Below are 20,931 nucleotides of genomic sequence, written 5' to 3' on the forward strand. Positions count from 1 at the left end.
TATGATATTATATAATTCCTTAAAATAAAAAAAAATTAAGGAGGTGGCAACTTTCTTGGCAGTGAGAGTTTGCTAGAGCTTGCACTCTTCCTTTTTGGTGCTCCAACATAAGCAACATTTTAACAATCCACAGGCACTATTATAACTAAAACTTGTACTTTTAATTGTGCACAATTAGAGAACCATTGTCTAGCTTCCCTGGACACATCACTATTTTTAAGATGCAATAAAAAAAAGTATTTTTTGACAATTTCTTCAGTTCACATTAAAGCATAAAATGTATTTGTATATAACTATTACAATAATGTTTTATCAATTTTTTTTTTATATATGTGTCTTTATTAACGTTAATTAATATATAGTACATGAAATTAATTTGAGGGTTGTAACGCACTTTGAGAAAATAATTGAGCTTTTGAACTTGGAACTCCGACCTCATATTTTATACATCAATTGGACTCCCTATTCCATTCTTGTATACCAAACAACTGTTGCAATCGGGCAAAATAGTGAAAATTATGGATATGGATGTGTAACATTGACATGGCGAAATAATAATAATATAATTTTTATATAGTCAACTGTATAAATTTTATTTTATATATACTTTTAAAAATAATTATTACAAAAGTTATACATTATCATATGTTTTATTTAATATAAAAAAGCATTAATCTCTTATAGTAAATTTGGTGTGTTAATTTATGAATAAGAAATTTGAGTTTGATATTCTATAATATACTACTTTTTAAAAAAGATTAAAAAGAATATGAAAAGTAATTTATTATTATTATTTTCAATTATTTAAAATATATTTAAATAAATAAATTAATTAATAATTTATTTAATAATTTTTTATGATAAAATTTATAATTTAATTTTGATTATAAAATTTATTAAAACAAATTCAAAAATTGTAAATCATTTTCACAAATTATCATAAATTTTTACAAACGTTTCGTTAACACTACTTGCATTGAAATTAAAAATACTTTTTTCATCAGGAAAAAATATTTTTCAAAAAATTGAATTAAAAGGTTTGATTTTAATTTTTTGATTCATAATTAAAAGGTTTGATTTTATCTTGAAAAGTGTAATAATTCCGTTGCAGAAAGAAAACAATGCTCTACAAGCGACCTCACAAAGACATTGAATCCGATCCAAGCCACGTAACATAGGTGTCGGCGAGATAACGAGTTAATGTCAAAACCGTAAATAACTCGAAAACCCAGTGGCAAGAGAGTAATATCATAGTTCACCCTCATATAAATAGCTAACGTGTCCATTGCAATCTAATAATTTCCCGCGGCATTAAACGCGGCTTTGCACTTTCTCTCACAGCAATTTTTTTCTATTTTTATTATTAAAAATTTAAAATCAAATTTTCTTTTCTCGCTCTTCTTTCTCGGGGAAAATTGATTTCGCCGTAGAAACTAAGAAAAGAAAATAAATAAAAAAGAAAAATTCGAAACCCGTGAACTCTTTTTCCCTGCTTCAAATGCAATTTCTCTCTCTCTCTCTCTCTTTCCTAAACACGCTAACACGAATACTCTACTCCTTCTCTCTCTCGACTAAACCAGTGAGGAAGCAGAGAGAGGCAATGAAGCTTCAGATCTCGAAGCAATGAAGAATCAAAGAAGCTGAATCGATCCGAAGAAGAAGGACATAGACACAAAGAGTAGAGGAGTTAGATTGATTAATGGAATCGATGAGATGAAGTTCTACATATCAACGAAGGGAATAAAGAGAGTGACGATATCGAACGGTACCGGCGCCGGAAAAGGATCGGCAAAGACGACAACGGCGACAACCGGAAGCGCCTCCGGTCGCCGGATTTCGGCTCGCACGGTGCTTCCGGTGGTGTTGGTGGTAGGGATCGTGTTGCCGTTTCTCTTCGTAAGGATCGCGATCTTGATGCTCGAATCAGCTGCGGCTTGTTCTTCATTGGGTAATCTATTTTCACCTTTTCAATTATTTTATCTTACCATTTTCACTCTCACTCCAGTTACTTCAGTAACTCTTTTGGGTTCAGTAAACCAGCAGAAAAAGACATGTTTTGTAAACTTTTTCTATTTTAAATTTTTTTTATTTCACAATAATTACTCTTTCTGGCCACTATTTAGTCGGACCCGATTCTCTTCCGTAATTGGACGTTAACGTTAATTTTGTATTTTTGGTTAAATTAAATATTTTTATTTAAATAAAAATACAAAATTTTGCTTGTGCTTTCGCGCTTAAACAGGAGAGAATCACGGTTTCTGCTTACTCGTTTAAAATGTGATATAGATATTATTTCCTTAACATTTGTGTGTTGATTCTTACTCTAATATTAATTTAATTAAATTTTATTAAATATCTGTAAATTAGTAATTTATTTTTTAAAATATTTAAATACGAGTTGTAATGTTTAAATTTGAGTGAAAATTGAAGTTTTTTTTTAAAATAATTTCTTTTAATTTTACATTTTGTGTAATTGTATTTATTTGATAAATATTGTTTTAAATTTGGAAATATATAAAAGTTGTAAAAGTTGAAACATGTTGCAAATGTATTAGAATTCAATTTATTGAAATTGGAAAATATGTCTTTACATACTAATTTGAAATTAAGTTTATTTGAAAAAAATATAATTGAAATTATCCGTTTCGAATAGTATTTTTTTTTTCTGTCTGAATTTGCATTTTCGGAGACTACCGAAGTCCGAAGAGAAGGATTTTCTTTCTGAAGAATTAACTTTTGATGTTTTTAAAGCTTTTCATTTAATAATTTGCATTTTCAGAAATTTTGCTCGTTTGGGTTTATAATGATTAAATGCGTTAAAAAAATAAAAAATAGTAGAAGGGATAAATTCATTTATTGAGATGTTGATTAGAGCGTATCGGCGAAAATGATTGTTGCAGAGTGTGCTGGGTGGAGGATTTTCAGTGGGGTTGACACGTCACTGGTAAGTATCTCATTTACTAAATTACCCTTCTTATTTTCTTTATATTTTAACCATGTTTTAATATGTTTTCCTCATTCGTTACTTGATTCCCTTGCCCCCCTCTAATTAACTCAACTCAATATTTAGAATTAGAAATTTATTAAGACGCAGACTTTTAATATTTTTTATGAAAATTCCTGTTTAATACAAACATTGTGACATCAAAAGATACACCAACTATAGCTTTCAATCAGTTATAATGTAAACTACTTTTAAAAAAAAAAATCATTTTACCTAGTGTGAATGGTCTTGTAGGTTTCTTAATTTCAAATTCATCAAATAGTTTCTGTTTGCTTTACGTAAAAAATCAATTTCCTACATCATATGCATATTTTAATGTAAAATATTATGTTACTATTAATTTCAATACATATTTTAATTATAGTTAACAATTTAAAATTAACTTTATTCAACTTTTCAATTTCAAACTCTTTAAACGTTAAACCATTTTTGCCTAAGAAAAAAGTCAAGTACCTTTTTCAAATATGGTGGCCGCAATCTATTTGAAAAAAGTAATTGATATTTAATTTATTGAAAAAGGGCAACTAGTAGTGAACGTCCACGGATTAAAAAATCTCTGCATATTAACAAAAAGCTAATACTGTATTATAAGAATTTATTTGGATATTGGCTAAACAGAATGTAATATTGTATGTTTGGTAAGTTTGACGTAATATTTTATCAAATGGACAATTATTAGAATTTTGTCAGTATTTGTGTTCGGAGACAATTTCAATATATTTAAAAGTAAAACCTAAAATTTATGCTATTTGGGTCGCATTCGCTTATGTTTACTTGATTCTCTATTTTATGTTTATATTAATTAATCTGCAAATTTTTTTGGTTAAGTGTGAAGAATATAAATAACAGTAAAGAGTTCATTATAATTATAAGGTTTTACCCAAAGAATAAGACGAAGTATTTAAAATTATCTTTTGTACTTGACACAAACGTAAGAGTAAAGGCTATCTTACAAATGGAAGTTTCTTGTAGTTGTAGCCATCTCTACAAGATTAAGGGAGTATTTAGTAGACATATTAAAATAGAATAAAATAAAACATTGCGGCCCTCGCAAAATAAACTAAAATTGCAACAATGAACTAAGTTGTTATGTCGATTTATGAATGATCTTAAATATACAGTACCGCGAAATATTCCATAAATAAATAATTAAAGGGGTTTGTCTATCTGTCACCAACTGAAGCTCAGTCCTTCCAACCATCAAGCATTATTTTGACAAAATTAGACAGCCTTTGAATGGATCATATCCATCCAGTACGAGATACTTTTGTTTTATCTTTTTTTTTTTTTTAAAGTAATTTTCTTTCCTTTTCTTGACTTGCCATTATCTTGTGAACGAAATATCTCAGCTTTTGAATTCTTTGCTTCATGTGGTTAAAGTTGTTTGTCAGATGCTAGAGGATGGGTTATTTATGTAATAAAAGGAGTAAGGACAAGGGAAAAGTTACAGAATGAATATCGACAAAAACCTAATCCTAAATCGATCATTTGTTTGGGGTACATTTTCTCACGTATATATATATATATATATATATATATATATAGAGAGAGAGAGAGAGAGAGAGAGAGAGAGAGAGAGAGAGAACAATCACTTTAGTCTTTCAAGTTGTAACTTTTTTTATTTTTATTTTGTAAAAAGACAAATAAAATAAAATAAAACTAAACTGATTAATTTTTTTAAAAAATAAGAACTAAATTAAGATTTCTGTAAAATTATAAACTAATGTGATGGACATTTACAATTGATGGACTAAAGTAGGTATTTAGTGTATATTTATCCTACTTTGTTATGGCTTGGATGGGTCATCTATTTATCTTACCATAAAAAAGTTGACTTGCTTACCTGTACAACATAATTAAAATTAAAGTTACACTATGAAATATAAAATAGGTTAGATTAATTTATAGATCTCTAAGATGAAAACTTTTAAATAAGGCTGATATTTTGATAATTTATAACTAAGTCTTTGAATTTTTAAATAATTTTAATTAGGTATATGTATTATGGTTTCATTAAATGCAGATACTTAATTAAAAAAATTAAACAACTTAAGAATTAACTCATAAATTTAATTATTATATTAAACCAATAATTCTTTTAACTAAATCTTTGTATTTAGTGAAATCCTAATAGAACTTTAATAAAAATATGCTCAGTACTTCGATTAAAATTAATTTAAAAATTTAAGAACTTATTTTTAAAATTTTAGGTATGAAATTTTTGAAAAGATTTCTAAATTATTCAAAGACCTATAGGTTAATTTAACATATAGAATACAAGCGAACATTATATATAATTTAAACATCTAATGAGTTAAAAATGACATTTGTGTTTGGATGTAATTTTGACACATAGTTTCTTTTTTACATAAAAATAATTTATATTGTATTATTATAAAAAATGGCTAGACGGTGACGATTGCTTCTTGGAAGATTCATTATTTTTAAATAATGTATCAACACTTAGTTTAAGTATGTCTAAATTGAGAAACAGTACATAATAAAACCTCTTTTCCTTTAAAACAAAAATAAGAAAAAAAAAAAAAAAGAATAATGCTTCCACTATAATGGTGGTGCATTGTCGGAACTTCCACAAGTTGCATTCCTGCTACCTGTGGGCCATGGCTATGCCATTTTGGAGGGTAATTATTTCTTCCTCTTCTGCCTTTTTGTACAAGCACCTTCACTACTGGGATCGTTTGTCTCTAATCTATGTAATCGTTCAATTAATTACATGTTTAAATCGATTTATTTTACAAAATTGTCCATTTATTTTTATCAACTTCTTAAGAAAATTTTTGAAAATTAAACTTTCGAAAAAAATAATCTTTCCTAAACATGATATTAGGAGCAATGTCGTGATATAAAATTGGAATGATGTGGGAAACAGTTAACTTTGGTTTGCACTCTCCTGTAATCGTCAACGCGGTTTCTAGACTCCGGGCCCCGTTTAAATTTTTAAGAATAAAAATTGATAATTTATGTTCTATTTTTTACTATGGTGATGTATGTCTTTGAAGGAACTCAGAGATGAGCTGACCAAAGCGCTAATAGAGGCAAACGATGGTAACGTTAACGAAGGAGCCGAGTCATTCAATGAACTTGTGAAAGAGATGACCTCAAAACAAGACCTCAAGGCATTTGCTTTAAAGACCAAAGCCATGGTATATAAAAACTTGCTGTTTGCTTTTTCTAGTTTTATGATAATGATATCAATGTTTTCATTTTCCTAGTGACTCCTTTTTTGTTTCCTTCTGATGTTTATTAACAATCAGGCGCCGTATATGGTAAATTCTTATCCCAATATACCTATTGCTTAGGTCAGTGTGCACATTTCAGGAATGAAAATCAGGAGAAGCCAACGCGACTAACAGATAAACATATCATAATTGTGCACTAAAACACAGACACTTGCACCGTTAAACAACATAAAACAAAAAGAAAGGAAATTGATACAACTTGCACAACTGATGGTTTGAGGCACATGTGTTCTAATTGGATGTCTATAGAGAACATGGATGTAGATTAGGAATGTGTAATAAAAAGTTAACTTAACCTGAAATGTACTGAGTTGAATTGAAGTTTAAAGTATTGATTATTTATTTTCCAATTTTGATAAATATTTATGGCATTTGCTCAAATGCTGTAAAAGTGGTCCAGGTAAAATGTAGGATAAAATGCAAGAAATTACCTTCAACTCAGTCAATTTCAGAGGTCCATCTGGTTCAAAACAGAACAAGTCATCTTCAACCTATCAAACTGTACATATTAACTCTTTACCAGGGCTTTTCTGCACATGGACGGGTTAACTTTTCACTACACTGAACGATGTAGAAAGTTTAGGGAGTTGAGTTGTGGAGTTTTGAATTACAGGAGGTTTTCTAAAAAGGACCTTTAGTTGGAGGTAATTCCTGACTAGCCTAAGAGAGTATATGCATTCTTTTGGTTTGATTAATTCTAAAATAAGTATTATAAGGAATAAGGAATGTAGGTGAAGATAGCATCATAATCAAAATCTATCTGTATGTGGTTTGCTTCATTCAATTGTTTGCCAATGAAGCATAGGTTCTTGTTTGCTACATATATTAAATTCACTGAACATAGTTTGTGAAGTTTTAATCTTTTCACAAAATATGCAATTTCTTCTTTATATATTCAGCTATCAAAGTTGGAACGCAAGGTGCAATCAGCAAGACAGCAAGAGTCAGTTTATTGGCATCTAGCGTCTCATGGTGTTCCCAAAAGTCTACATTGTCTTTGTCTAAAGTTGGCTGAAGAATACGCTGTAAATGCCATGGCCAGATCTCGTCTACCTCCTCCTGAATTTGTATCTCGCCTTGTTGACCCTACATTTCACCACCTGGTTCTCCTTACTGACAATGTCCTCGCTGCCTCTGTTGTTGTAACCTCAACAGTTGAAAGTTCAATCAACCCAGAGAATTTAGTTTTTCATATTGTTACTGACAAAAAAACTTATGCTCCAATGCATGCTTGGTTTGCCACCAATTCTATTAAATCAGCAGTGGTGGAAGTTAGGGGATTACACCAATATGACTGGTCTGAAGAAGTGAATGCTGGTGTTAAACAGATGCTGGAAACTAATCACTTAATTTGGAAGCAATTTTATAATAAGGAGAAGGACCTCTACCATAGTCAGGAGCATAACAGATACGTGGAGGCTTTAAGGCCCAACAGCCTATCCTTGATGAATCAACTCCGCATTTATTTGCCTGAGGTAATTAGTTATTTTTGGTAGCCCTCTGATTGAGTAATAACTGATAAAAAGTCTAAATTCTTGGCGATGATTGTGTCATCATCTTATTTTTGTGGTCCACAACAGCTGTTTCCAGATCTCAAAAAGATAGTATTCTTGGATGATGATGTTGTAGTACAACATGACATATCTTCTTTGTGGGAACTAAATCTTCATGGCAAAGCCATTGGTTCTGTATTCAAGTCATGGTGTGGAGACAACTGCTGCCCCGGAAGCAAATACGTGAACTACTTGAACTTTTCTCATCCTCTCATATCGTCAAACTTTGACGGTGATGAGTGTGTATGGCTCTATGGCATGAATATATTTGATCTTGATGCTTGGCGGAAAACAAACATAACGAAGACCTACCATCAATGGTTGAAACTTGTAAGTGTACGCTGATGTAATGCGCTTAATGAAGCCTCTACATTCGGCTATTTAATGTATTTTGGTAATCTTCCATATGCATCAAGATTAAACTAGCGACTCAAGGTTTAAATTTCCATTTTTCCAATAAAGCGTATCTCACCCTCAGTGAAGAACCTGAGTGATTTAAAATGTTCATGTGATGTTTTAACTCCTCTACACACTGTTAAACAATAATTGGTCTTAATGCATTACATTCTGCATACACGTCTAACATTAGTGAGAACTGCTTAATAATTTAGAAGTCATACAGTAGAGAGAATTCTGGACTTGTACGTCAACAAAATCAAAGCATGGTAAATTTAGTAATTTCTATAGTGTTTTTACATCTATATTTATTTGATTTCACAGAATCTCAATTCTGAGACTGCGTTGTGGAATCCAGGAGTGCTTCCACCTGCCTTGATTGCATTTGAGGGTCAAGTGCATCCTATAAATTCATCAATGCTTGTGACTGATTTGGGTTATCGCTATCAAACAGAGGAAATTAGCAAAGAGAGATTGGAAGCTGCCGCTGTGGTTCATTTCAGTGGCCCTGCAAAGCCATGGCTTGAAATTGGTTCCACACAGGTTCGAAGGTTATGGAGTAGATACGTAAATATCTCTAATAAGTTTATTAGGAAATGTAGAATTACAGGGTGAAGGTACAAAGTTCTTTCACCTCCAATATTTATTGAGATTCAACCAGTGATACCGTATGGGATTAGAGGGAAGAAGGTTCTGCCTTCAGTCTCTGACTCTTACGCTCTGCACAGTATATCAGTTATGCTACGCCATGTCCATATAAATAGTAAATAGATGAAGCCTACCCTACTGGAAGCAGTATCTTCAATTAAGAAAGATATAATCATCGATGATCTAGCTGCCTGACAATACCGTAAATTTCCTTATGAAAATTACCTTTCTGGAATGGAGAAATTATTTTGCATGATTTGAAATTTCAGTTAGAAGGTTCTCTAAGCCTCTTTACATAAAATTCTCAGATAATCACTTTACATGCAGCTTGGGGTTCATAACTTTGATCTTGGAGGTGCTTATTCAAGGAGCCTGACAAATTAGGTTGTGCATTTTTTTTTTGCTTTACATCACTTCCACTCTTTTATTCTCTTATTGTGTATATGGAGATAATTATACAAAAGACTAAGTAAAACAGATGTTTAACATCTGTACAGATGTATTTTCAACTCACTAATTCGAAAACAGAACTCATGCTGTTCTTCCTTATTTTGGTTCAAGGATTGGCCCCGTAAAGTATAATTTTTCTGTTAGATCTTTTATAGGTTAAATTTACTTTTATTTTCTCTAAATTTACTGAATTTTGATTCTAGTTCCTATAAAATTATATTTTTAAAAAAGTGTAGTTTTGGTCCCCAATTAATGTTAAATAATGCTCTGGATGGATAATTTAGATGTTGTCAAGTCAAATTTTCTGACGTAATTTTTTCATAAAGTTACATAAGTAAGGACTAAAATTATAAATTTATTAAAATATAGGGATGAAAGGGGAAAAATATTATAGAGACTAGAATCAAAATTTGATGCAAGTTGAAAGACTAAAATTAAATTTGAACAATCTTTTATTGTTTGCTATAGTATTTCCTTCCATAGCAGCTATCCTTGAGCAGTTGAACGCAATGAATGAAATGGCTGTGGAACATGAAGCAGAAGAAAGTGATTAGTATTACATTCTTCAAACTTCAAATGCCACCCAAAAAATAATTGATCTGTGCATCATTTGTATTTTTTTTTTCGAAATATAATTGCCCGGAAACAAGTGTAATACCATCCTCATGTTATTAAAATATATTAAAAAGTAGTATTTTTACCTAAATGAAGAGGACATTCTATGCTTTTATAAAATAAATACTCTTTAATCTTTAAAATATTAAAAAAATCACTATCATCTTCTCAAATTTATGGATATCATAACAAGCATCTGAAAAATAATAATACTATCCACGGATACCAATTATCACCATTTCTTTACTATCTTGATCCTTGCAATGCAACACTAAAGCTCAATAGACATGTAAACCTTTCAAAAGCGGGCAAAGTAATAATAATAATAATACAACTTACAATTGATGGCTACAATTTTCTGTGCCTCCAACCTAGATAAGGAACATGCTCTGGCGAATTCGGTCACTGTTGCAAGAAGTCAACTACATAGAAAAGCAGCATTAAGACCTATCTACTTGGACCATACTAGTGCCATATTTTCAAACATGCTCAAATCGAGCATATGGAGTTATTTGCTCAAGAGTTTCAATGTAGAATTAAAAAACTTTTCAACTTGCAATTAGTGATTTGTCTTTTATGGAATCAGAATTTTGACTTCTCTGACTCAATTATCTTGATTCTCTATTGAAATAGTTTAAATGAAATTAATGAAGTAAGAAAAAAAAAAAAAAAACTCCATACTGGCTCCACTCACACAGTAGTACCGACAGTATAGGTTCCCACATGTGATCCTTTGTTTCTCTTGAAGTGTTATAGTAACGTTGGGATAACTTTCCATGCATGCACGTTGCTTTCTCCAAATTTGTCGCTTTTCCTACATTTCCTGCCGAGGCAAAGAAGAGTGTTAGTAGTTGGGTGTATGGTGAGAAAATTTAGTATAGTAATTTAAATATTTTTAGAGTTATTTTATATAAAAAATTATTTTAATAACTCGTACAATATAATTGCTTATCAAACTAAAATTTTGATTTTAATTTAAAAAATAGTATAAAAATATGTAAGGGTAGTGTATTTAAAATTTTCCCTTTTATTAGCCCCCAATGCTCTAACACTCCATGTGAAACCACAACTATCACCCACTAGAAAACGCAAGCTTCATGTGCGGTCTCTAGTTGCAGCTATTAAATCAATGTTAATGCGTTAGGTATTAGATATGGATTCAAATTTATTGGCTTTAATCGCAATATATTTTTAAATTAACAATTCAATTATGTTTTACTAATTTATTAAAAGAGATTTATTATGATGACAGTCATAAGGGTGGTTTTTGGTCTTAATCACGCTATCCGTACAGGCTTTGTTATGAGTTATTTCTCTAACATTATACCAACTAGAGGGCCCTCTCGACAATTTCCATTTTTTCTGGAGTTTGAACTTTGATTCCTTCTCGAGAGTGCGACCTGGTTTTTTCCACACTTATTCTTTGTTGTTTGTGACTACTACCAGAGAGGTTTAATAATATGATACATATGATTATACAAAACACTACACATTATTAATGAAACAAAAAGAGTCATTAAATATTTGCCTGATCTGATCTTACATATAAATGTCTAATTTAAGTTCAAAGAGAAGATAGTTGTCTTTGATCCACTTGTTAGTCAGGTCTCCAGCTTTGACACTTCTTTAGGCCATGATTTCAAAAGTTTTAATATTCTTCACACTGTATATTATTGTCACATATTTGTCAAAGAATGAAAATTCTCTGGTAATGAAGTTTTGAATGGACTAAATTGAGCAACGAGAATGAAATATTCTACACTAATTTCTCCTACCGAAATTAGGAGGAAGAAGACCAATTTGGAATATCATTTTCATATTTTCTTTGGGCAAATTTGAAGTCTCAGGATAAAAGGAACAAAATTGAATGAAGAAAACTAAAAAGAAGACAAGTGAAGGATAGAAGCGCTTATTGAAGGTCAAGAAAAATTTTAGGTTGGATAAAATTTTTTATAAATATTTATGAAGAAAGAAAGTAAAATAAACTAAACCTTTTAGAAAAATGAAAATAAACTTATGTTTACTGGTTTTTTCTAAGGCTCCCTCATCTAACCTCTCCCCTAACACCTTTTCATATATATATCAGAGCATGTTTGAAAAAATTATAATCAAAATAATGATGAGGGATATTTTAGCTTATATATATATAAGAATTTCAAAACCGGCAATAAATTGGTGGAAAAATATGAAATTTGTGTATGATGTGTTGACACCCCATTCTTTTCAAATTTACTATACCAAGTAATTCATCTTTAAAACTGTCATTTTATAGTAGGAGGCCAAAATAGACACAAGTATAAGGCATTAAAATTTATAAACTAGTTGTTTTATTAAAGATACATAAACAATATTGTATGAAATATGGGCCCAAAATGCTGGTTCATTTAGTTCACAGTCCAATGACCTTTAGCAAAGTAATTCTAAAGGCACAGGCATGTATACCCTTATGGGCTCTCCACTATATGGACACTACATGTAAGTATTTAAATAGATTAAACATATAAAGACTGTGACACAACATCCAGTGGCTTTTCCAGCATATCAGCTGCATTCAAAGATGAAAAATGGGAAGTTAGGAGCATGCCAAAAATGGAGAATGTTGCTATGAAGAGTGTTAAAAACTATGTTTTTACGTGCTTTTTATGTGGTAATTTTTAATTATTCACTAAAATTACAAAAGTATGAATATGACTCATAAATTAAAAATAGGGCCTACATATTTTTATATTTTTAATAAATTTTAGTTAATAACAAAGAGTATATTTGAAAAAGTGTGATGGATGCATTTCTCATGTTCTTATGTATAGAAAACAACAAGCAAATAAAATCATGATCACTATGTAGAGTAACGACCTCTTAATAAATCTACAATAAACTTAAACTGAACGTAGAAGCATATTATACAACAAAAAAAGACAACACAAAATCTAACAAACTGTTCCCTTTCCTTTTCTTCTCTAATTTTTTTTGAACCTTGGAGAAGGTTTAACATCTTCCTCACCATGCAAGAAAACTTCATGCTTAGTGCGCCCTTCAAAGTTTACATTTTATAAAATGTAAACTTGACAGAAAAAAAGAAGAAGGAGATTTAAAATTTTTCCCCTACAATTTTTACACACACTCTTTACTTCCCATCACATCACTCATCATATTTAATTTTTTTTTTTTCTCTTTGTTTCTCATTATCCTAAGGTGAATAGATACATCCTTGAAAGTATGACAAAACCATTTTTACAAAAAAGAGAGGACATAGAACAAAAAACTTTTTTTTCCAATAAATGCGAAGGTAAGTGTAAAAAAGTTACGTGAAATAAACAAAACTTACTGCATGGTAGCTTATAAAATAACTATAGCACTTTTATTGACAGTGTTGATCATTTATTGTTGAAAGAAAATACATAACTTTTGCATTGGTCATTCAGCCCCATGAAGCATTCAAATACCCATATATCACAGTTTTCATAATTCTTTAAGCAATATATTAGTTTAGATTGAGATTTCAATATTTCAATTGTTATAGTTCACATTTACTTTAACAGGAGTAGTTATAATTTTTGCGTTAGTTCTATAAATATAAACTTTTCATAATATTTTTAAACAGACTTAATTAGTAATTTAGCAATCAATTGTGAATAGTGGAAGATGAACTGCTTACACTAGTTGGAGAGCAGTTTGGTCTTGACGTGAATATTGATGATCAGGACCTATTAGATTTACAGGAAAGAAATTGCGGTCATATGGTTGTGAAGGAAGGGACTCACACAGAGTTCCTGACATCATATTCTGTTGCTGTTGCTGAGCTCTCTCATGCTCAGCTATCTGCACCATTCGTCAACAATTTCATCATTCACTCCACTCAATTGATTAATGATACAATACAACACATTTATGTGACTTCAGATTGATTATTAGTGTGTGTTAAGGGAATGAGAGAAACCTTAGCTCGCAGATAATTATTATGGTTTTGCAGCTCAATTTCCTGCATATTATCAACAAAATTATGTCAGCATGAGTTTACCAGTGTAAATATTTTGGCTCAAAATTGAGATGATTTTATTGCTTCAGTGTCCGTTTTTAATAATGGAGCATAGAATTAATATGTTGTAATTTCAACCAGGATCAATATGGTGAAATCAAATTACAAGTAGGCTTTCCAGTTAAAAGGGAAATTAGTTTATCAAGAAGATTTATAACGAAGACACACGATAAATTAACTCATAAACAGTGATTAAAAACAATTACTAGCACCCAAAATTGTTATTGCTGCCCTTTATCATCTGATCAAAATATATTTTTGTTCATTGTACTTATTTTTAATTTTATTTTATAAAATAAGTTTATTAATTTAAATCTTATCTATATATGTGTGCGATTCTTATAAATTTCTGTTCTTTATAATACTATATATTAAAATTATATCATAATAAAGTTAAGGGTTGGAATTAGAAAAAATACCATATATAAAAGTTATAAATATTATTTTTTATTCTAACACATAATTGTCTTTTTTTAATTTTGTCACCTTATTTAATAATTTATATTTTATTAACTCCATAGCTCGTATCAATTTCAGTGTTACAATGGCAGTAAATAGCAAAACGAAATTGAATATGTATTATAATTATATATTATTTTGATTATTTGTGACAAAATAAAAAAATATTTATTTTTATATATTTTAAATGTATATATTATGTTAAATAGATGCATAAGAATAAGGTATAAATAATTTTAAATTGATCTAAAATTTTACAAATATGATCTATATAATTAAAATTAAATTATTTAATAAAAAGTTATTAAACAATGTAAAAGTTACTTCAACTTAAAAGATTATAATTTGATACCTTTGTATAACATTGATATAAAACTGAATCTTAATATGATGTTCATAATTTTTAGCACCTACAATCCTTTATTTTTATAGGGGAGAAGAGTAGATAAAAGATTATACGTAATGAATACAGCTTCTATGTTCTCATTTTATTTGGAACCTTAGCATGGTGCTGGTGATCGACTACAATATATACAGAAACAAACAAAGCATAAGTTAATAATACGAAAGGAGATTAATTATTAATACCCGCTTTTGCATAAACTCAACATCAGCAAACAAGGTTTCATGCTGCAAAATTTAGAGTGCGTCAGTCCAAAGGAATAAAACATATACTAACAGCAAGAAAAATAATGTACATTTCCAAATAATTGGTTAAGCATATAATTTAAATTACTAAATCCTTGTAAGAAAAAAATAATATAAAAAATGAATAATTTTTTTTATAAGTTAAAAATAATTTATTTCTTCAAATTTAAAAAAATAAATGAAATTTTCCTCTGAAAAATAGAGTAAGTTAATCTTAACATATAACAAGTGTTTTATTCATTTTTTATATTATTTTTCTTCTTTTATATATTTACAAACTCACTCAAACTAGGTTTTAATATAAAATTTTAAAGCTCTTTTCTACTTGTATTTTACTCAATTAATTTACTCTCATCTGTGTGACTTGTTTACCCATATTTTTAGTAATTGATGAAAAAGTTTACATTTTAGAAATATCAACTAGTAAATGATAGATGCTTTTAATTCAGATATAAAATGTTGTTAAATTAAAAAGTGTGAGAATATACTTATTCTTCAAAATTCCCCCAAATGAATTATATTGTCTACATACCAAATACCTTAAATAGTTGTCATACTAAAAGCTTGTATTAATGTACCTTTCTAGATCTAACTCTGCTTAAACCTTTCTCCAACCTACCCTCGAGGTTCTTTAGCTCCTTAAGACTCAGGGAACCAAGTGCTTCACCAAGGATGTGCCTGCAAAGCAAAGTTGTACTAATTGATGGGTTTATCCAGTGGAAAGAGTATGTTAAAAAAATACACATCAAGAAGAAATTAACCTGTTTAAATTCTGAATATCTCGAATTTGTCTTCTCAATTTGGATGATTCTTGCTGGTAAAACTGATATTGATATAGTGTTAGTCATACTTACATAAAATGTGTTTCAGAATCTTATGGCGGAGAATTAAAATACAGTAAATTGTGGAGAAATTTTAGGCAATTTTTTAAAGTTTTTTTAGTATTGCTTTTCAATGAAAATTAGTATTTTATTTTGTTAAAAGATAAGAATTAAATGTTATTACATATTTTTGAGATAAAAGTCCAACTTTAATTAAAAATTAATACTAAATGAAAAATAATTAACCAAATAGAAAGACTTATATACAAAAACAGTTAATTTTGTGACATACTAAACTGTAGATGGCATGGCTTATGGAGATATAATTATACAAACACTAACCTCAAATGCATATTATAACTTAACTAGATTATAAATAAATTACAATATTATACAGTTAAGATATAAAGTTGACTTTACATATTTGTATTAATAATAATATATATTTAATCGTTTTTTTTATTTAAGTTTTCAGCGTTCACCTTTATATATTATAAAGTGTTATATTCCTTAAATAAAGTTTTCAAACACTTTTGTTTTTATATTTTATATTTTTAATCCTGGTAAAATATTCTTCCTTAAATATTATTAAGTTTATATTTTCATATTTTACATGTATTATGTAAACACCCATAATACATGGGATACCTGCTCTAATTAGATATAAAATATATTTGATATATTGCTAATTTTTAAAAATTACGAAATTAGCAAATAAATAAATAAACGCAGTGGGGATGGGTTTCTAAATTTTTTACAGGGTCAAGCTAGTTATCAATGTTTCATTACTCTTCCAAAAAAATTAAGTTAGTGTTTAGATTTATATTTGAATAATCATAAATTTACGTTTATTTTAATACTATTAATTATTTTTTATTTATAAATTTTTTAATATATAATCAGTAAGATTCAGCACATGACAAGTGATCCATTCCACTCTTTTATACTAGTTATCTGAATAGTTTCACCTGTGTATTAGCTTCAGACACAGATTCTGCATTTGAGGAAGCAGCACATGCCTTTTTGTACCTTTCAATAGTTGCTCTAACACTGCCAAATATATACAATCAATACAAGCAATTAATTGCATAAACCAGTGATATACAACAATTAATTTCTTGACCGAAACATTTAACTCGGCATTATATATATTACTGAAGAGAAATCATTGTTCTTAGACATTGAATTCTTAAATTAAGAGCTGAGATTGAAATTTTATATGTGTAAAATCATGTGTACACCATTTGCCGTAAGAAATATGCATCATTATCATCTGAAGACACGAAATCTTATATATATATATATATATATATATATATATATATGACTAAGTTACCAACTTGAAACTGGCATTTGTATCACATTTACATCGTTAGCGTGTAAATTGAGCTTATCATACATGGATGATGATATATCATTTTGGAAATATTCCCAAACACAACTCTAGATATTTAGAGTTTATTTTGTTTACCTATACTGTATATATTCAATGTGGTTGTATATTGCACGGTGCAATATGATGTTTAAACAAAATTCATATAGTGTGAAATAAAACGTTTGTGTGGCTGAATATATATATATATATATATATATAATATAAGCCATCTTTTATTATATTCTGCACGTTTAGTAAGATAATTTTAATAATAAATAGAAAATTTTCAAATGACAAGTTTTAAAAGAAAATTTAATTTTTTTTTCTATTATATTAACTTTTTTATAACTATCATACATTATTTTTTTATATTTGATTATCATTTTTCATTGTTAATTTCATATTTTTTAAAATTTTAAAATTTTCTATTTAAACACAACCTTAATTTCTCTGAAAATCATTGATTTTATCAAATATTTAGACTAAATTTTGGGTTCAATTTGAGGTTTAAGCTATAAATGCAATCATGTAGTGAAAAATAATGAAAGGGTAAAGAACTTTGAGGTTATAAACTTTATACAACTACAATTCTTCCACTAATTAAAGACTTGCAATGCTCATAAAACTAACTTATTCATATATATATATATATATATATATATATATATATATATATATATATCTTGCAAACTTATTGGGTGAACTATAATAATAAAACCTTTTCTTAAGTTGAGAAAACGTGTTACTACTGCCCCATTACCGAGGGTCTAATAACCGTGAGAATCCCTAATTCTTACGCCTCGATTGCTACAAACCCTTTGAATTGCAAATATTATTCAAATTACTCTTTCGAAGAACTAAAAGATATATAGTGTCAGTGAACTTTGGAAAACTAAGAAACAAATGTCATCAACTCAGAAATTTTCATTGGATCGTACTCTCTTTGTTTCTTATATTTTTATAAGAACACTATCCAGCTGAAGCTGAATCCGTATATGTGAAGTCTCATTCTTTGAAATATTCTAAAGAATGCAAACCCCTTTCTCTCTCTCTGAACTAATTCTTAAAATTCAAACTTCAAACACAAACTAGTATACCAATAGTTAATGCATTGAGTACGAAGAGGACTATACACTATATTCATATATAAGGCTGTAATAATGTAAATGTAACCTTCCTTTTTCATTGAAATTCCCAAAACACATAATTGAGAGTAGGTAGAAAATTGACGTCAAGAGTAGAAGCTTTATTTCCTCAAAGATGAAAACAATGAAAAAAGATGAGAGGAGAGGGGTGCTTTGCTTTTAGCCATTCTTAGAATCTGATATCATGGTGTTACTTTTAGCAACTCAGGGTAAAAAACAAACGATCCAGAAAGAATAACACCAAAACACTATAATATATAACCTCTTCCAGATATTAATATTTTAAAAATTCTGCAAAATGGGAAAGAAAATTATCTTGACAATTATATATACATATATATAGTGAATGAAATACCCTGCGGGGAAGAATAAATATCACTGAGCCCTATTTGTTCTTAGTGAAAAACTAAGAAATAATACTTCACATGACTGATGAATCGTATTTTATGACCCTTACTTTAATGGAAAACGGCTGTATTTTATTTTACTTAAAAACAAATAAGAAAAGAATATTAAAGTTTAAAGAATTTTGAGTCTTGCTAAGTAGAACATATATTAATTAAAAAAATTTAAAATAATGATTTTATTAGGAATCATGTTAAGATACATTAAAAACTAAAGAAAACTTTAATGACATTTTAAAATATTTTTTAAATTTCTTAAAGGATAACATTTGTTATATAATAATATTTTCTGTTTATCTTTTATTTATAAAAAAAATATAAATAGGACCTTAGTTCATAACTTTTACTCAATTCTCCATCATAAGCTTCAATATAGTTTTAGTAAATCATTTCAAGATATTTTTGGAAACTAATTGCAAATATATCAAACCCGTCTGCCAGAAATTTCTTGTGGAAACAATGAGTTATTGACATTGATAAATCCAACACGAGATGGGAAACCCTAACTGCAGCAAGTATCTTCGACCATAATGTAAAGGACAAAATTTATGACAGAATAATGTGGGGAACAAATTTAAGACTTTCATGAACCTCTGCATACAACTTAATTTGTGACAGAATAATGAGAAAAAATGTCTTTCAACTTTAAAAGGAATATGAAATCGTTGACCCCAGAAGCCCTAATATTTGTTTTTTTGATAGGTTATTCTTCATTACGAACTTGTACGGTAATAAATCAAGACATGTTTTATTATTTCCATTTACAAAATGGGGTAATTGAATTGGTATACATGTCTATATCTCGGATTCGCTAAAAGACTTAGACATGAACAGATTTGGGTGTAACAAGTGAAAAATCTGAAACCCTAACTTGGAATTTGATGAGCTGACAAGTTAATTAGGAGTATCAAGAAAAAGTGATCGTGATGAAGAGAAGAGAAGAGGATCAAGGAGTGTAAGACAGCTTCATGTGGCAGGCTTTGGTGGGTTTTATGGTTGACGTGTTGAGGGAAAGAGAGAGAGAAAGGAAAAGAATTGGAAAAAGCTTAAGAGAATGGGAGAATATACACAAAGAAGCTAAGATCTCTGACCTGCAAATCTTTGCAACTATATTTAAAGCTGTTCCTTTTCTTCATCTATTATATATGTGCTACTCCTAGTATCTTCTTAACACCTATTTCTATGCCTTACTACAGATCTGCAACTTTTCAAACGAACAGTTGGAGGAACAAGAATAAAAATGTAATAAGGGTGAGAGATAAATAAATTATACAAATACTACAAAGCTCAGAGGAAAATAAAATTAATGAAAGAAAACAAAACCAAAAGGGACAAATTTAAGATTTTAGGAGAAAGCAAATAGTCACTTTGAAATGAAGAAAATAATTGCAACCTGGTCTTAACCTAAAAAAAAAAAATTAAATTAAAACTTTTTTAAGTATCAATTTTATGATATTTAAAAACCAAAATTTTCATGACCCAATATAAGGTTATAACAAGTTTGACACATTTTAAGACGATTATACCAAATATTAGCCATTAATAAACAAAACCAGATAGAACCAATTAAGAATCTTGAAGATTTTGGAGGTTGGAAAATTAAGAGGAGTTGTGTTTGTGAAACCTGTTGTTGGCATACTCATACAAACGACCACGGCTTGAGAAGACAACAAGAGCAACTTCAGCATCACACAACACTGATAATTCATAGGCTTTCTTCAGCAACCCGTTGCGGCGCTTGCAAAAGGTGACTTGCCTGTTTGTGGTGTTCTCGATCCGTTTGATTTCAATCTTCCCTCTTCCCATTTTCTTCTGAGAAGATCCTTCTTGAGCTTGATTATTGGGAAGCTCCATGGTTTGAAACTAAAAGAAATAGCCAAAACTAATTAAATGACCCAATACCCTTATTCAATAATTTAAAAATATATATGTTTGCAAAATATAACAATTAAATAAACTCAAGAGAAAGGGAAATTTAGAAAATAAAAAAAAATGGTGTTAAATGGATGGATGTGTCTAATGGTTTTTTGTGATCTAGACTTTGGTGTGCTATAAGCAGTCCACTAACCATGAAAAGAGATAATAATAGACAAAGAAAATTTTGGGTAAGAGGATGA

General features: G+C 29.1%; 2 protein-coding genes across 4 annotated transcripts; one reads left to right on the forward strand and one right to left on the reverse strand.

Annotated features, from left to right (window-relative positions):
- Positions 1-1,294: 1,294 nt before the first annotated feature.
- Positions 1,295-9,417, forward strand: LOC113854990 (probable galacturonosyltransferase 15). Of its 2 annotated transcripts, none has more exons than XM_027486383.1 (6): positions 1,295-1,948; positions 2,901-2,944; positions 6,025-6,168; positions 7,164-7,739; positions 7,845-8,147; positions 8,538-9,417. In XM_027486383.1, exons 1-6 carry the CDS (start codon positions 1,714-1,716, stop codon positions 8,826-8,828), a joined length of 1,593 nt encoding a protein of 530 aa, XP_027342184.1. In that variant the 5' UTR covers positions 1,295-1,713; the 3' UTR covers positions 8,829-9,417. The 2 variants fall into 2 exon arrangements, with proteins under 2 accessions (XP_027342184.1, XP_027342185.1); XM_027486384.1 differs by having other exon boundaries at positions 1,903-1,948; positions 6,033-6,168; positions 8,538-9,406.
- Positions 9,418-13,577: 4,160 nt separating this feature from the next.
- LOC113854034 (agamous-like MADS-box protein AGL1) lies at positions 13,578-20,668 on the reverse strand. 2 transcript variants are annotated; one of them, XM_027484848.1, is made up of 7 exons: positions 20,439-20,668; positions 16,859-16,940; positions 15,831-15,892; positions 15,648-15,747; positions 15,010-15,051; positions 13,864-13,905; positions 13,578-13,745 (listed from the first exon to the last, which is right to left on the reverse strand). In XM_027484848.1, exons 1-7 carry the CDS (start codon positions 20,666-20,668, stop codon positions 13,578-13,580), a joined length of 726 nt encoding a protein of 241 aa, XP_027340649.1. The 2 variants fall into 2 exon arrangements, with proteins under 2 accessions (XP_027340649.1, XP_027340650.1); XM_027484849.1 differs by having other exon boundaries at positions 16,859-16,919; positions 20,439-20,620.
- Between the last annotated feature and the right edge of the window lie 263 nt (positions 20,669-20,931).

Source organism: Abrus precatorius, unplaced genomic scaffold (assembly GCF_003935025.1).
Source record: "Abrus precatorius isolate BTA unplaced genomic scaffold, Abrus_2018 Scaffold11, whole genome shotgun sequence".
NCBI classification, from domain to species: domain Eukaryota; kingdom Viridiplantae; phylum Streptophyta; class Magnoliopsida; order Fabales; family Fabaceae; genus Abrus; species Abrus precatorius.

What these genes read in the sequence shown, in the direction of transcription:
- LOC113854990 (XM_027486383.1), top strand. Translation starts at nt 1,714, where the DNA reads ATGAAGTTCTACATATCAACGAAGGGAATAAAGAGAGTGACGATATCG. An exon ending in GTGGGGTTGACACGTCACTG is followed by an intron (nt 2,945 to 6,024) that starts GTAAGTATCTCA and finishes ATGTCTTTGAAG; the next exon opens with GAACTCAGAGATGAGCTGAC. An exon ending in CTTTAAAGACCAAAGCCATG is followed by an intron (nt 6,169 to 7,163) that starts GTATATAAAAAC and finishes TTATATATTCAG; the next exon opens with CTATCAAAGTTGGAACGCAA.
- LOC113854034 (XM_027484848.1), bottom strand. Translation starts at nt 20,668, where the DNA reads ATGGAGCTTCCCAATAATCAAGCTCAAGAAGGATCTTCTCAGAAGAAA. An exon ending in TATGAGTATGCCAACAACAG is followed by an intron (nt 16,941 to 20,438) that starts GTTTCACAAACA and finishes TATATTTGGCAG; the next exon opens with TGTTAGAGCAACTATTGAAA. An exon ending in TTGAGTTTATGCAAAAGCGG is followed by an intron (nt 13,906 to 15,009) that starts GTATTAATAATT and finishes GATAATATGCAG; the next exon opens with GAAATTGAGCTGCAAAACCA.